General features: G+C 46.9%; 1 protein-coding gene across 3 annotated transcripts; it reads right to left on the reverse strand.

Annotated features, from left to right (window-relative positions):
* Positions 1–689: 689 nt before the first annotated feature.
* LOC120825052 (putative methyltransferase NSUN7) lies at positions 690–14619 on the reverse strand. 3 transcript variants are annotated; one of them, XR_013450587.1, is made up of 14 exons: positions 14462–14619; positions 13317–13385; positions 12725–12928; positions 11687–11745; positions 9974–10110; positions 9677–9829; positions 8838–9006; positions 8537–8750; positions 8277–8420; positions 8098–8199; positions 7899–8016; positions 6648–6768; positions 2397–3435; positions 690–2359 (listed from the first exon to the last, which is right to left on the reverse strand). XR_013450587.1 is itself a non-coding variant. In XM_040186387.2 (13 exons), the coding sequence occupies exons 1-13, from the start codon at positions 14502–14504 to the stop codon at positions 2557–2559; spliced, it is 2412 nt and encodes an 803-aa protein (XP_040042321.2). In that variant the 5' UTR covers positions 14505–14619; the 3' UTR covers positions 690–2556. The 3 variants fall into 3 exon arrangements, 2 of the variants coding, with proteins under 2 accessions (XP_040042321.2, XP_077936232.1); XM_040186387.2 differs by having other exon boundaries at positions 690–3435; XM_078080106.1 differs by lacking the exons at positions 690–2359; positions 2397–3435 and adding an exon at positions 5802–6308.
* Positions 14620–15980: the final 1361 nt, after the last annotated feature.

Here is a 15980-nt window from a genome sequence, read left to right on the forward strand (position 1 = left end):
TCACTAGTTCTTCGCTCCTTTTCTGAGTTTTACATGAGTGTATTTGTAGCACACATGGACATTCGTGACACCCAGCCGTGCCTTAGTTTAAGAAACTCTTTATTCCTCCGTGAACACAGGTAAGAAGTGCGCATCAGCGCCAAGTTACAGGTACACTCTTTTTCCGCTCTTATCTACTTTTTTCCAAGCGTGCGAAAACATCTCTCCGTTGTCTCTAAACAAGGACCCTTAGGTGACCTCAGTGCCTGTTCACTTACCAACACATATACATACTATTGCTTTGCAAAAGAACCTAGGCAAGTTTAATCAACAAATAATTAGAAAATCCAATACATAAATAATGGAATATAGGGGGGTGTCCCTTTACTATAGCATATCCATCCTGGGGACCCCACATATTGCGTTTCTTAGAGTAAAACCTTGAGGGCTAGAGTGTGGAGCAGCGTCAGAATCTGGTTAAAAAAAAAATGGAACTTCTGTCCTTGCAGCCAAAGTATACACTTTTGAGGCTTCATTTCTCTGGATTAATGATGGCATGGTTGTGCTGATTGGATAATGTGTTCATAGAATCCCAGAGTTCTTTAGTTTTGGCTTAAGGAGTGTTAGAGTGACACAACCTCTGCCAAAAGCCCCATAGGCTCCAATACAAATCTGCTGACATATTTCTCAAAAAATCCAGAAAGTACACGTTTTGTCAACTGCGTCAGGAGCCGTATTTATTACCGACCATGTCAGGGTTGGGTAGGAAGGCAGGACTCAAACGCAGACGTTAACAAAAAAAGACTTTAATAGTCAAAAAACTTCACAAAGTAAAAGGCCAACGGGCAAAAACACACACATGAACCGCAGGAAACGAGGCAGGCAGGACGGCGGAACATCCAGACGATATACAGGGACATCCGTGACAAAGGACAATGACGCCACAAGTGACCAACAACACACACTGCTTAAATACACGAGGGAGGTGCAGGTGATTGGACACAGGTGGAAACAATCCGACGATCACAGGGGATGACGGGACAAGGCAGGAAGTGAAGTTACCCGAGGACACGAGTGGCAGAAAACTACAAAATACGACAGGAAGGGCACCACACCGTGACAGGCCAGACATAAAAAACACATCGATGCGTTCCGTAGAGTCTTGGGTCTCGCAACAACGTCTTATTTTTTAGATAGCTGTTATAGTTTTGCGCTGGTTGTCATTTGTTTGAGGTGTGGATTCTGTGTAACTCGCTGTCCTGTCTCTGCCCTTTGCAGCAGCTCGTTAATGAGCACAGGAGCGCCGTTACTGTGGTTACTCGCTCACACACGCTGCAGTATCTCTGAATGTGACTCACAGCTGCTCCTATGACCTGATTAGTGGAGTCACATGACGCAGCTATGCTTTCTGTCAACAGACCAATATGATAAAGACACTCGCCCCCCCTCCCCCCTGACCTCTGACCTCTGCTCACTGTTAATCACTCAGTCAGTCTGTCTATTTCTCCTCCTCTCTCTCTCTCTCCCTCTATGTCTTCCTCACCACCCCTCCCTTCCTCACCCTCTCACCCTCCCTCTCTCTATCTACACCCCCCCACCCCAATTCTTACTGTAATGTTTGTGATGAGGCCTATCAATTAATAACTTCTTAGTTTGAATAACAAACATTCTGTCTCCCAACCCCCCTCACCCAATTCCATCATTTCAAAATAAAAGCCTCAATGATTATCTGTACCTTAACCATGAAGCTCAGAATGAAGCGGTTTCGTTGAAATACGTATTGCTCTTTCAAATACCACTACAACCACTAAGAATATTACTAGTACTTCTAGTAGTACTACAACTGATACTTCTACTACCATACTACTAGTATTTCTACTGCTATTAATACTACAACTACTACTAATGTTATTGCAAATACTACTATGGCTAATAGTATTGGTATTACAGCTGTTTCTACTGCTATTTATACGAAACCGACTTCTACTGCTAGTACTACTAATACCACAATTACAACTATACTACTATTAGTATTACTACAAACAATTTAAAACCTCTTTTTATCTCAGCTTTTGTTATTTCTGTATTTTTTTTTATTCATTTAAGCTCCAGCAACTTCTGTATTTTTTAGAAATTCTATTGAAATTCAGCTTCCCCACTTCCTGTATTTTCAGCAGTTCTTTAAAATAATTTCAGCTTTTCTTATGCCTGTATTAACAGCAATGTTTTAATATTTATTTCTGTATTTCTTTTGCAATATTTCACATTTATTTCAACTGTTTTCATTTCTGCTTTTTCAGCAAATCTATTGAAATTCCATGCAGCTTCTCCCATTTCTGTATTTTCAGCTATTTCAAATTAATTTCAGCTTTTCTAATATCTGTAATTTCAGCAAATGTATTCAAATTCCCTTCAACTTGTAATTTCAGCTATTTTTTAAAATTAATTTCAGCTTTTTGCATTCCAACGCATTTTCAGCAGGAAATGCATTTTCTAGTTGTAATATTACTTGTAATTATCGTGCAGAACATGCAGATCATTTCATGTATAACAGCATCGGGGAACGTGGAATCTTCTCTATAACCTGGGAAGGTCGACGGAGGAGGACGAGGCGGACGTGTGGCCAGCCTGAGAGAGGGACGTCCGGGACAGATGGAGACAGAGAGAGCTAGTGCTCACCGAGCCGTGGGACGGGGAACAAATGGGTGGCAGGACAGAATCTGGGGGCTTCAACACAGTCTCTTGACTCGGTCTCCTGGCCACCTTTCCTTTGACCTTTGGTCCAGCTTCCTCCGTCCGCCTTCCCTCCGCCCTGTGGTGCTCGCCGCTTCCTGCGTGCACCTGCTTGGAGGCCGCGGTGGGTTTGGGACGGCCAGGGGACGGGCCGCTTAAGTCCGCCTGCCGGGATTTGATGGTCGGACCGTTCCTCAGCTTGTGCGCGAGGGCCGTGATTGGATGCAGGTGTTTGGAGGACTTTGAGGAGGACATTAAGGATAGCGTGAGTCGAGGTATTCTCCTGGGTCTCTGCCTCTTGACATGTGACTGGTTGACGTTGGTTTTTGTTGATTTCTTCGTGCGGCTCTTGTGGTTTTGCTTTGAGGCTTCGTTTGTCCCCTTGGTTTGCCCCTTGGCCTTGTGCTTGGTTCCTTTCAACTTCTTCTTCTTCCCACATTTTCCACCCCGCTCTCCCTCCTTTCCCTCCTCGCCACATTCACCTCTCTCTCCATTGTGCTCTGAAGCTGCGTCCGGATCTTCTCCATTCGCCGCATTGCTCCCCGTCTGCCGTTCTTGGCTCGAGGGGGACGAGGGTTTGCTGCCGGCTGAAGCGATGCCATTCTTCCTCCTTTTTCCCCTCTTACCGGGTTTTGATTGTTCAGGAAGAATTCCGCCGAGGAGGCCCTTTGCCGCTGCCCTGGCCAGCACATCGTGGATGGTCTCTACCTTGGTTGGATCCGCCTAAAAACCAAGGGCACATTTACAGCACGGACGCCACGCAGTAAAACTACAGGTCTCTGGGGATGAATATATCAGCCGGTAGAGATGAGCCATAATGACAGAGGAAAGGCCACATGGTGTTTCAGGCTTGGTCTCGTCCAGCATTTGGAGTTAGTAGCTTTGAACGAAACTGCAAACTTTACTAAAGCTAAAACATCTATTAGTATGAAGTAGATTTGTTGCCTACAACTGAATAGATATTTCACAATCTTTCCCTCAACCTAATCAAGTCCCTCTGCAGCCAAACCTGTGAGTTGTTTCCTGCAGTGATGGAAGTTTTTTTTGAAAAGACTGTTTTTCTGTAACAGGCCGGAATTGACACGTTGCTAACTTGTCAGAACATGATACGGATGGTGAGGCTGCGTTAATTGTTAATAGTTCCAGCCGCCCCTTATCTTTGAGCTATATGCAAACTACGGTCAGGGGGTTAGCAGATTTAACGTTAGCCATGTTCGCCATCTCACTTTAGTTGGGACTGAGATTAACTGGAGTATCACTCCGTCGTAAAACCAAATTGTGGGACAAACCAAGGTGCTGGATGACGATCAGGAATCAGGAATCAGGATCAGGAAACATTTATTGCCAAAATATGTCAAACATACAAGGAATTTGTCTTGGCGGTTGGTGCGTGGCAGTAGACAGTGTAACAATAGACAAGACAGCAGTGCACAAGTAATAAAATAAAAGGCTAATGCAATGGGTTAGTAGAATAAGGCTATGGGTTAGTATAAAATAAGAGAATAGAGTTAAAAATATTTAAAAAGTTACAAAATATAAAAAAAATAAAGTGCACTATCGAACAAGTGACGAGTGGCAACAAAGTAACGAGTGAAAAATGACAGTTAAAGTGACATGTGCAGTGTGAAGGGAGTGACCGGTGGAATGTTATAGTCAGGCAGTGGGGGACCGGCTCTGTTGATGAGCCCGACTGCCGACAGGAAGAAACTGTTGGTGTGGCGGGAGGTCTTAGTCCTGATGGACCTCAGCCTCCTGCCAGATGGAAGGGCCACAGACAGTTTTTGTCCGGGGTGGGAGGGGTCGGCCGCGATCTTTTTAGCTGCTTCAGAGACCTGGAAGCGAACAAGTCCTGCAGGGACGGCAGATTGCAGCCGATCAGCCTCTCTGCAGAGCGGATGACACGCTGCAGCCGGCCCTTGTCCTTGGCTGTGGCTGCAGCGTACCAGACGGTGATGGAGGAGCAGAGGATGGACTCCATGATGGCCGTGTAGAAGTGGACCATCATCGTCTTTGGCAGGTTGAATTTCTTCAGCTGCCTCAGGAAGAACAACCTCTGCTGAGCCTTCTTTGTGATGGAGCTGATGTTCAGCTCCCACTTGAGGTCCTGGGTGATGATGGAGACCAGGAAACGGAAGGAATCCACAATAGTGACGGGGGAGTCACACAGGGTGATGGGGGAAGGTGGGGTTCTGTTCCGCCGGAAATCCACAACCATCTCCACTGTCTTTAGAGCGTTGAGCTCCAGGTTGTTCTGGCTGCACCACGACACCAGATGGTCAGACTCCCACCTGTAGGCGGACTCGTCCCCACCAGAGATCAGTCCAATGAGGGTGGTGTCATCCGCAAACTTCAGGAGCTTGACGGACTGGTGACTGGAGGTGCAGCTGTTGGTGTACAGGGAGAAGAGCAGAGGGGAAAGAACGCAGCCTTGGGGGGAAGCAGGCTGGTACGTGGCATGTCTCTGGGGAGGCGTTGAAGATGTCAGTGAACACCGGAGACAGCTGGTCAGCACAGCGCTGTGGGGGATGGGATCAGGACATTGTCTTTCCAATCTGCAGTAGAACTCATTGAGCTCGTCTGCCAGGCGGAGGTCATTCATGGAGTGGGGGGTTGTTGGTTTGTAGTTGGTGAGGTGTGTGAGGCCTCTCCAGACCGAAGCAGAGTCACTTGCTGAGAACTGTTGTTGGAGTTTCTCAGAGTACAGTTGTTTAGCATCTCTCACCGCCTTGCTAAACTTGTATTTTGCCTCTGTGTACAAGTCTTTGTCCCCACTCCTAAATGCCTGATCCTTCTGCAGGCGTAGTGTTCTGAGTTCCGCTGTGAACCAGGGTTTGTCGTTGTTGTAACTCACCCTGGTGCATGATGGTACACAGCTGTCCTCACAGAAGCCGATGTAGGAAGTTACAGCCTCTGTGAACTCATCCAGACTGTCAGTAGCAGTCCTGAAAACATCCCAGTCTGTGCAGCAAAGCACGCCCGAAGATCCTCCAGCGCCTCACTGGTCCACTTCTTGAATTCCCTCACCACAGGTTTGCAGAGCTTTAGTTTCTGCCTGTATGCAGGAATCAGATGGACCATAACGTGGTCAGAGTGTCCCAGTGATAAGCCCTGCTTACTGTGGTTTGATAGCACAGTGATCCAGCGTGTTCTCCTCTCTGGTGGGCATTTAATAAACTGTCTGTACTTAGGAAGTTCATAGGTGAGATTACCTTTGTTAAAGTCCCCGAGGACAATAACTAAAGAGTCCGGGTTGGTCCGCTCCACACGCCGTATGTCCGCTGTGCCTCGTGCACGTTGCACGCCGGCGGCATGTAAACACCGACCAGGATGAATGAAGCAAACTCACGGGGGGAATACAGAGGTTTGCAGTTGATGAAGAAAGTTTCCAGATCAGGAGAACAGTGTTTTAGGATCACCGTTACGTCGTTGCACCAGCTGTTGTTGAAGTAGAAGCAGATTCCTCCACCGGAGAGCTCCGTGTCGCGGTCCGCCCAGAGCCAGCGTGGAGCGTGCTGCCATTCCAGGCTGCCCCCGTGTTCCATGTCGAAGTGTCCCTGAGCAAGACACCTAACCCCTAATTGCTCCCCGGGCAAAAACTGTGAAAAAGCCATGGGTTTAAAGTGTAATGTAAGTTGCTATGGATGGTCCCCCTGGGTGTGTGTGTGTGTGTGTGTTTATATTGGGGGGGAATTTTGAGCTGCAGGGGATCAAAGGAGGAGCATCTAATTTCCTCCTATATTTACGTTTTATGGGTGGGGGGAGTATGTGTGTGTGTGTGTGTGTGTGTGTGTGTGTGTGTGTGTGTTTAAACAAGCCAACCGACCTCCCAGCAGACGAACAGTAAAAGAGTGCAGCCTCAGCATTACCGCAAGGTCTCGTCACAAAGCAATCACACACACACACACACACACACACACACTCTTCACGCTTCTCACCTGTCGAGACAGCCGTGCGACAAAGCAGCCGTTGGTGAACTGGGACGCTTGGATCCAGAGGAACTTGGAGTCCGTCGTGACACCGGACCGAGAGTCGTCGGGGAAAATGGGGCCGTTCAACCTGAGAGAGAAAACGTGTCATTTCCCACTTGAAGCCGTCACATTCCTTCAGAAACACGTTACAGGAAAAATGATGCACACAAGAATCAAGTTCTGAGGGGAATTATAGATTATCTTGACAACAACATACAGGGAATCTACAAATCAGCAGTTGACACGGAGACTGATGACATGCAGGGGAGCAGTGTGTGGAACCACAGGACAGACTGAAGCTCCTGCACATTCAACATCTGGCGTCCTCGGCACTGGTTAGCAATTCTCACAGCACCAAATGGCGTCTAAACATGGAGATGATCTGCCGATTGGACAATTCTCACTGCAAAGCTGTTTTTGAAAGCAAGTACCGTTCTCTAAGAAAGCGTAAATTTGTTCTCACTTCCATCCTCCTGCAGCTGGATAGAAACAAAAATAAAGTCTATGCCCAGAGCATTATTCTTTGCTCTGGTGAAGTATTTTCATGACTTTGTGAGCGTTGTGATAGTTTTCTGAAAATCTGTTGAACTTAAGAATCAAAACAGGAACTAAAATAAATCTATGCACATAAGCAGTACAGATGTGCTGTTTGTTACCTCCCACTACTTGAAGCATATAACTAAAAGACATTAAATCGAAATCAAAAAATGAAAAGACAAACCCAGTGAGTGAATGGAAGAGCTTATGTGACAGAATATGATGACGTTTGGATTGATGGGGAGAAACGCGCCGTGTGGAGCAGCAGACGTGACGTCTTCTCCCCCCCGTTCACCCCGACCACCGTCCCCACGGCAACCGCAGCTCATCCATACGCTCGCTCACACACTCTACACAGTATTTAAAGTGGATGTGTGGGATATGCTGTCATGTTCACGTGAGTCAGACATTATCTACTCGCTCTCTCTCCCCTGCAGTCTGTAATTAGCATAAAATAAAGGTCCCTGAAGGTTCAGTACATCTCCACACTGACTATTCTTTACTCGTTTTGATTTGTGTTATCAGGATCTGCATCTACGACTTCTTATTTCCACCCACTTGCTGACTATTTGATGCACCAATAGAGTGAATATTTTCAGTACGGCAAGTAATAATAAGTCTGCTTTAACAATGCAATACTCCATAAAAAGAGAGCAGGTGTGTGTGTGTGTGTGTCTGGACCTGAAGGGCAGCAGTTTGGGGTGAGTGTGTGTCTTTTCCAACACTCTTTTCACCAGCTGTTCATTTTCCTCGGGATACACTGAGCGTGTGCAGTAGACCACCGTCTGGACCTTTGGGACTGACGGAGAAGACATGACATTGTTGCATTAGTGCATACGTGTGTGTGTGTGTGTGCTTTCTCCTTTGCATGCATACTCACAGCAGAGAGCGTGTGCCAGGAGTCTGGCCTGCTCGTTGGCCATTTTGTGTATTTTGCTGCGGCTCACGGAATCGTGACACAAGTCTGGCAGCAGGTCCCACGCTGGCAACAAGGTGGAGCGTGTTATAAATGACATGGATCGCTATACCGCTATCAATTATCCGCGCGTCTCATCGTACCTCCGTGTTCGCTGTGGATGGTGGGCACGGGGTCACTGAGCGCGGAGGACGAGCACTGGGGCAGCACCAAGATGACCTTCAGACGCTGGACCGCGGCGTCGCCCTCGCCAAGGCCGCAGAAGGCTTCGGACAGGACGCGCGCGTCTATGTCGGGCACCAATTTGAACGGAAATTAAAATGGAAATATTCCAAAAAGATGTCCATCACATTTGTACAAACGGCCTCCGCTTTTTACACACAAGTGCTTTTTCATTGCCCACTTTTGATGTCCATCCCTTCGAGCAGTTCTCGCATCTCCTCCAGCTGCGCGGCTGTGTGGTCGCCGCCGCACACCAGCGCCCGGCCGGAGCGGGCCGCCGCCGCCACGGCCACGTGAGCCACGGTCACGGCCGAGAAGGACCCCGCCACCAGGACGTCGCCCTTGTCCACCAGCAGGGGGCGTAACGCGCTCACCGCCACGCACAGGCTCCTGTCCTGGATGGGAGGGGCGTTGTTGTGTTTTTATAAAGTAAAGTGCAACAAAGTCTGTCTTTGGTGAGCACACGCGTGTTCATGCAGCACCTGTGCGTTGAGTGCTTCTGTGCCCGTGAGGCTGCTGTGAAGCTGCCGGGAGAAGACCAGTGTGTCCGGACATAGGGGGTCTCTGCAGAACGTCTCCTCCGTCAGGTCCACCGGCAGCTCCACTTCACGCAGTCCGACCGCTCGCAGGGCCGCACACACGTCCTCAACACTACGGAGGGGAGGAGATGTTTCTGTTCACTCACGCTGTTCGGATGCGGAACCTCTCGGTTTCAGTGAACTCTCCATTAAACTCAGCGTCCCTCCACCCCGAACTGAGCAGCACACACTTCACCTGCTAACACAGATCAGTTCCAGTTGGCAACCTTCCGTCCTGCTGAGTGAAGCCAATGCTTGTGTTTAAACCTTGCATTCCCTCTACTGACCAGCAGGGGGAGACTCCTCTGATTGTATAGAAGTCTATGAGGAAATAAACCTACTTCTCTCTTTATTTATTGCCTCAGGAAACATTGTAAATATGAGTTCATGGTCTCAATCTCTATTTTCTGCTCTCCTTCATCACAGCATGATGTTTATTTAGTAAATTGCAGTCCATCTAGAGTCTAACAGCCCATAAAGGGGATTATGCTTTAGGGCGGGCTTCCATTGATTGGCAGGTCGCTGCTGCCACCAGAGCTGTACACAACGTCTCTAACCAACTCATCCATATTCCAAATACGGTAACTCCTGTTCAATGGTTCCGAAAGACCTGAAAACATCCGTCCATGAATCAATGGGTGACGTCACGACGTCCACTTGTACAAAGTTGGTTGTACCAAAATGTACTTGAGTTGCCGCAAGAAAGAGAAGAGCTTTGTGTGTGTGTGAGAGAGACGGCGTACCTGGTCTGGAGAGTATTGACCCACGCGTACACTGGCAGGAGCTTTGCTCGCTGCTGTTTGGTCCTGACACCCTCAGAGAGGAAGCAGGAGACGCCCTGCAGCCTATGCTTCACTATGTAGCGAGCGAGAGTGGCTGCCAGCTTGGTTTTACGCCTGTAACCAACACACACAAACACACATTCCTCCTGAACACACTGCAGTACTGTATTTACGTACTGTGCCTTCAGTTTGTGTGATGTACAGCTCAGCTACACAAGAAACACGTTCCCCACCTCCGACCCCCAAACATACACACACCTCTGCAGACTGCCCTCCATGTCCCTGACTTCCTGCGAAGGCTGCTCCTCTTCCGTCGCGAAACGCTTACGTGAGAAAAACCGTCGGTCCTGGTAGTCGAACAGCATCACCATCGCCAACGGCAACGAGTCGCCGCACTGCAAAGCACAGCACTTTCTTCATCTTCATCATCTCACAGACTATCGAAATGCAAGATGGATAGACGTCGTTCCGTTGACTCGTCATGTCAAGAGAAGCTCAGTCCCAGTGAGTCACGACCAGCTGAAGCTTCTGCTGTCGGTGGGAATCATCGTCGGTGTGATGCCCCCCACCGCTGTGATAATACTAATGCGTTAATATCTTTGGCCACAATAAACATAACGCTGACGCCTCTTAAACCTCGGGCCCCCGGCTCATCCAGACGGCAACCGCTTCTGCCCAGCGAAGACAACTTGCATTCTGTCCTCCGACCATCAGGGGGCGCCACATTCGGTTGCAAAAAAAAAAAAAAAAAGACATGCAACTTCCTGATGTTGAAAACAAAGTTATTCTACTAAGCCCAGAATCTAAAATCAGTCAATTAAAGCATCAGTCGGAGGTCTGTGCTTTGTCTCCTCACAGGGTTCTGCACGGTGGTTTCATCTGGACTCATCTGGACTCATCTGGACTCATCTGGATGGTGGTCCTGCCTCACATGCACTGCCACTTTCATTCTGGTTATTTGGCACATTACTAGAGCTGCGACCGTGACTGCTTGTGTTATTTCTGCTTCATCCGCTGCCTCTGTTCTCCGATGCAAAGAGGGCAGCACATGAATCCATCCATCATTATTCACCACTATGTAAAACTTAACAGTTTTATCATGTAGCACTATGGGATTTTCTTAAATATAAAGTGCATTACAAATTAAATGTATTGTTATTATTATGTTCACAAGTCAACTGTCTCTGTTTGCTGCAATGGGGGTATTTTTGTCACTACAAACAACCAATTTCCGGCAATCATGTTGAATCCATTTTGAATTTGTAAAACGTATTCAAAGTCTTCTTTCCTGAATGACAACCAACACGCTATCATTTCCCTCATCTCTTTTCTAGGTGTGCATGTGTGCGTTTACAGTAGGCTATATTGCAGCAGAGACGTGTGTGGAATCACAAAAAGAAGCGTGATTGGTTTTATTGTCACACTTTCATTCTAATGATCTGTCAGCCTGTTCTGTATGTGTCACCCATCCCTCAATAAAATAATCCTACACACACACACACACACACACACACACACACACACGCACACACACACGCAGACAGCCTAAGTGTATTTCTTGTGTTTTATAGTGTAATTGATGGTCTCCCTGTTGGGGAGTGCATCTGCCTCCTCTGCATCTATAACACGACTACGTACGGATCTGAATACAAATGCTCTTTAGCTGCATCCTCACTGCTTTACCTTCCACTGACCAGAGCATCTGTACGGACGCATTTAATAAGTGCTAAAGTGCGTTTTAGCTTTAGTTTGAGGCTCCTCGGCAGCATCAGTCACATCAGAGCTGGAGATTATTTCTTCACTGAATAAAAAAACATAGATGGAATGAATGAAAATATGTTTTTGGTTTCTTCTCCTGGTTCGCTTTGATTCGAGTTTGATGGACAGATGGTGAATAACCTGCCATGTGTTTTTTGGATAGTGCCTGGTTTCCCAGTGACTGGTTGGGGAGTCAAATCTGGTGGGACTCACAATGTTCTGGGACGTCTGAAAGCAGCTCTCAGCAATCGTCTCCTCCAGTAGATCTTGGTCTGGAAATAAAACAATGTTGTTAATGGACAACAAAATGATCGCAACATCAGTAGGATGCATTTTAAACACACTGAGGCTCTAAAAGCTTCATTCAAAATGACAAAACAAGGATCAAAAATGCATTTTGAAAAAGCCGTTTTTTCTCGGAGGGAACCCACGCAGACACGGGGAGAACATGCAGACTCCCCGCAAAGAGATGTGACCGGAAATCATAAAGTTCTAGTCTTGGATATCTGAGCTATCAGCTATCAGCTTCCTCTTGGAACATTCACAGGAACATTGTTTTTAATTTAAAGCGGCGTTTCCGGTCACCTGATAAAGGTCAACATATATTCCATCTCCTTTTTGCTCTGGTTTGATCTCCTTCAGAGGAGATGACGTTGATCAGAGCGGGGAGAGTAAAGTCGAGGGTGAAATGAACACACAATTGAGCAGAAATGCTCTAAAAAGCTGAGGGTGATTCAGCTCTGAGGGTTCAACATTAGATCAGCACCCTTTCCTCTTTTTACCGTATTGGACGCAATAATAATAGGAAAATATTCCATCAGCGAAGCTTTAAATGTCTTTCTGCAACACGGAACCACGAGTCCATTGAAATCCATTGTGCTAAGTGCACAAACTATAAAAAGATACCGCGTGCAGTCAAATACTGTGTGCTTGCCGTACGAGTGCGCACACGTAGATTTGTGTGTGTGTGTGTGTGTGTGTGTGTGTTTCCATGGCTCTTATCACCTCCCACACAGACATCTGCTCAAGTAATTTGCAGGAGGAATGAAATTTTCGGCTATATACTATTTAATCTACAATCCGCAGTTGAAGCCGCTGTTCAACACTGCATATTGGGGCTGACACGTGCATGCTGCAGCTCCCCGACACTCAGCACAGAGATAAGGCCTTCTGTGGGGGGGGGGGGTACGGTTCTGCAGGGAAAGCGAATTTCTCCTCCGACTTTATGCTCCCCTACGTTCATCTCAGTACATTTGAGTGTATCGAAGGCGAGTTGGTAGGCGTTCAGTGGCAGGCGGTGGGGGGGGTTGAATCCGCTCTCTGGCGGCGGCGGCGGCGGCGGCGTGTCCGTCCTCCTCCCATACTGCAGGAGCTGTTGCTCGACCGGCTTCTCTGTGCGCAGCCGGTGGAAGATGGCCGCCGCTTGCAAGTAGGTCTGATCTGATGGAGGAGAGGCTGCACAGAGGGGGGTGGGGGGGGGGGGTGTTAATGGACATCGTTGCCTTGAGACACGGAAGTGGACAGTTGATTGACACTGTAGGTGCTCTGCCCGACACAGTAACAGCTTTCATAGATAATCGTATGGAACGATAGGTGGTTCCAAAGGGACATTTTTAAGGGTAAAGTTTCAAAGTTGTGGCGTCTAACTGGTGCGTTCAGCTCAGCGGCAGCTCACTGCAGCCTGAGGCCACGCGGGTGTATTTAGGAGTCTGTCCTTTCACAGTAAAATACGGCTGCTGTTAACATCATCGATCACGCTTCTCCGAACTCGTCTCAATGTTGAGAGAAGCTGTAGATTGAAAAACTTCTGAATGTGATTAAATGTCGTCATTATCTATCTTACCTGGTGACTGAGACTGGAGACGATGAAGTTGAATTGGCGGAGGCACCTTGTGGTCCTCGCCGGGGCCCGCTGTTTGAGAGGGGAGACACACACACACACACAATCACAATCACAAACACACAACAAGTAGCAGCATACGGAGACCTCCCCACTGCCATGAGACTCCTGTAAAACCGTCCCGCGTCTTTCCACTCCTGCCACCTCGCATCCAAACAGACACAAACTCGTCTTGCTTACAGAGTGAAATCCGAGGCGGGCAAATGTAAATAAGAAGCGTGGCGTTGCTCGTAGCCGACCGCGCTGGAAACGTGAGCCTGAGCGGCTGCAGAAGACTCCGCGGGTAGTTGGGCTCCTGCCGGTGCAATTAGGCCAACGGGGCAGATCAGTCGGCATGAATAAATAATGTCCCATCTTGGACAAAGGTCCACCTTTCACTGACCTGCCTCACTCATCAGCGTGCAGCACACACACACATACACAGTTTTTAGCAAACATTCCAACAAATATCCACTTGATTTAATGATGTAAATATTCGTGTAATGTTTTCAGTTGATTTAACAGTGTTAAACTGAAGCTTAACTTCTTACATTTCTAAGTGAATATTTTTTTAATGATTAACTTCTATCCTTGGGGATGTTAATCAAAACTACGATTAGGATGTAAACACATTGGACTAATATGAGTCAGCATATGCTGACTCATATTAGCAGTACTGTGAAAATACAGAGACACTTGAATTAGACGTGTAAGTTCTTGGACATTTATAAACGAATAAATTCCGAACACTCAGACTGGCGATCGCTGGAGAAAATGACAACGAAAAGACCAACCAGGTCACTAGAGACAGAGACATCAACTACAAGTTCCCACAATGCTTTTCCACTTTTCTCGACTGTAAGAATTGGTGTATAAGGATTAAAATCCAGAAGGTGCAGGCACCACTGGCTTCTAATTAAAGTGAATTGATGGAGAAAAGCATCAGCTCATCTATTTTTAAGCATGAAATTGGAATTGACCAGAAATGTGCAGCTTGTCCAATAAGGCCGGCGCAGATGTAATGAATTAATGAATATCAAACGGCAGCTTAGCAGTAATCTGCATGGCCGACGAATGGCTGTTTAAAATTGCATGGCGCGGGTCTTTACCTGTGTCGTCGAGAATCCTCCTCACAGGAGCGACAGAGGTCATCTTATTGAAAACAACACAAACTGGTACTTTTCTGCTCCGGGTTCGGGTATCATGCGGAACACCAGTGAATAGCTAACTTCACACAGCTCGTTGTCATGCCTGGTTTCGTCCTGTCCTGAGTTTGAAGCACCATGGCAACAATATGATAATGAGCCTTTCATGTCTGTGACTGACGTACTTTAAAAGGAAAGCCAGTGGTTCTGTCACGGCCCCCTTTGGAGGAAGAAAAATGTTCACTCCCCATCGCCCCCTCCCCAAAAATTGTACATGAATTTTTATTGAAATAACATTTTGTGACTTTTCAAATAATGGAGAACCCAGAATGAGTGCAGATTGGTATGAGCCATTTCAGGCTTAGTACTTAGTGGCTGCAGAGCACGCTTTCAACTACAAATCTTTTCAAAGCAGGGTTGCAGACCCGACACGGCCTCTCAATTCATGCTCAATGTAAAGAAAGGCATCGGCGGTGCCTTTACCGTATAGTGCACCGTCCCCTCTGGAGTGATGAGATCGAGACTGTCTCCTAGTGGCGGCTGCAGAGCTTCACACCTCAAGCCGTCGTCGGGACGTCCTGCTGGTGATTGCACCACTTTCATTCACTGAAGAGGCTTTGGTTGTCACCTTGTCAACGCATCTTGCACACGCAGATTGTTACCATCAGCCAGGAATTGCATGCGAGAACTCGCTCCTAGAGTCTAAACTAAAAGTCTAACAATGTGGTTAGGGCGTCCTTTTCATTAAAATATTGCTATTATTTTTATCAGCTACTTGTGAACTCTTGCTCTATATTGGCTATTCTTCACTGTAAAGAATATTTTTCTCAAAATAGCCTCAAGAAAACAAACAATTAAAAAAACTCAAATACCAATGCATCATTCCAATGACATGTTCTGTTTGAATATCACACCATCATGACAAATCATCAGGTCCACTTGATGTGACCAGATATGACGTATGGGCCTCTGTGGGAGCTATTATTTAGTTATTTATTCTTAAATATGATTGTCTGTTGACATAGTATTAAGATTGGTTTAATCATTTGTATGTGTAGTTTGGGTTAATTGTTTGGGTAATTATACCACTAATTAATTGGCTAATACTGTGGGCACCTGGGGGTTATGTAAGGGCATAGCCAGGTGTAGGACCAGCATGCACCTGGGTGACACGTAGTTTTTTACCAGCGAGGCAGCGAGTCAGAGCACTGCATAGGAAGGCAGCCAAGCCAATTGTATGTGTTTGTTGTTTTCTTTGGAAATAAAATCTGAACAAAAGGAACCGATTGCCTGGACAATTCGTCCTCTTGCTGCGTGACGAAAACAAACAGTAGGTGCAGCCAGTGGCCTTTGATTGAAAGATTTGTAGGACAAATGGCCACTAGTCTCTGTGACATCACAGCTTACATTAAAACAAAACTGATATAAATGATTGTGTAAATAGTCTACAGAGTACCTGTTCAATATAAGAAAAGTGCTGATG

Source organism: Gasterosteus aculeatus, chromosome 9 (genome assembly GCF_964276395.1).
Source record: "Gasterosteus aculeatus chromosome 9, fGasAcu3.hap1.1, whole genome shotgun sequence".
Taxonomy (NCBI): Eukaryota; Metazoa; Chordata; class Actinopteri; order Perciformes; family Gasterosteidae; genus Gasterosteus; species Gasterosteus aculeatus.

Bases quoted from the DNA above. Each gene is read 5' to 3' on its own strand.
- LOC120825052 (XM_040186387.2), bottom strand. From the start codon at position 14,504: ATGACCTCTGTCGCTCCTGTGAGGAGGATTCTCGACGACACAG. The intron at 12,929-13,316 runs GTAAGATAGATA...CCCTCTGTGCAG, and splicing joins TCTCCAGTCTCAGTCACCAG to CCTCTCCTCCATCAGATCAG. The intron at 8,421-8,536 runs GTGGGCAATGAA...TGCCCGACATAG, and splicing joins CGAAGGGATGGACATCAAAA to ACGCGCGCGTCCTGTCCGAA.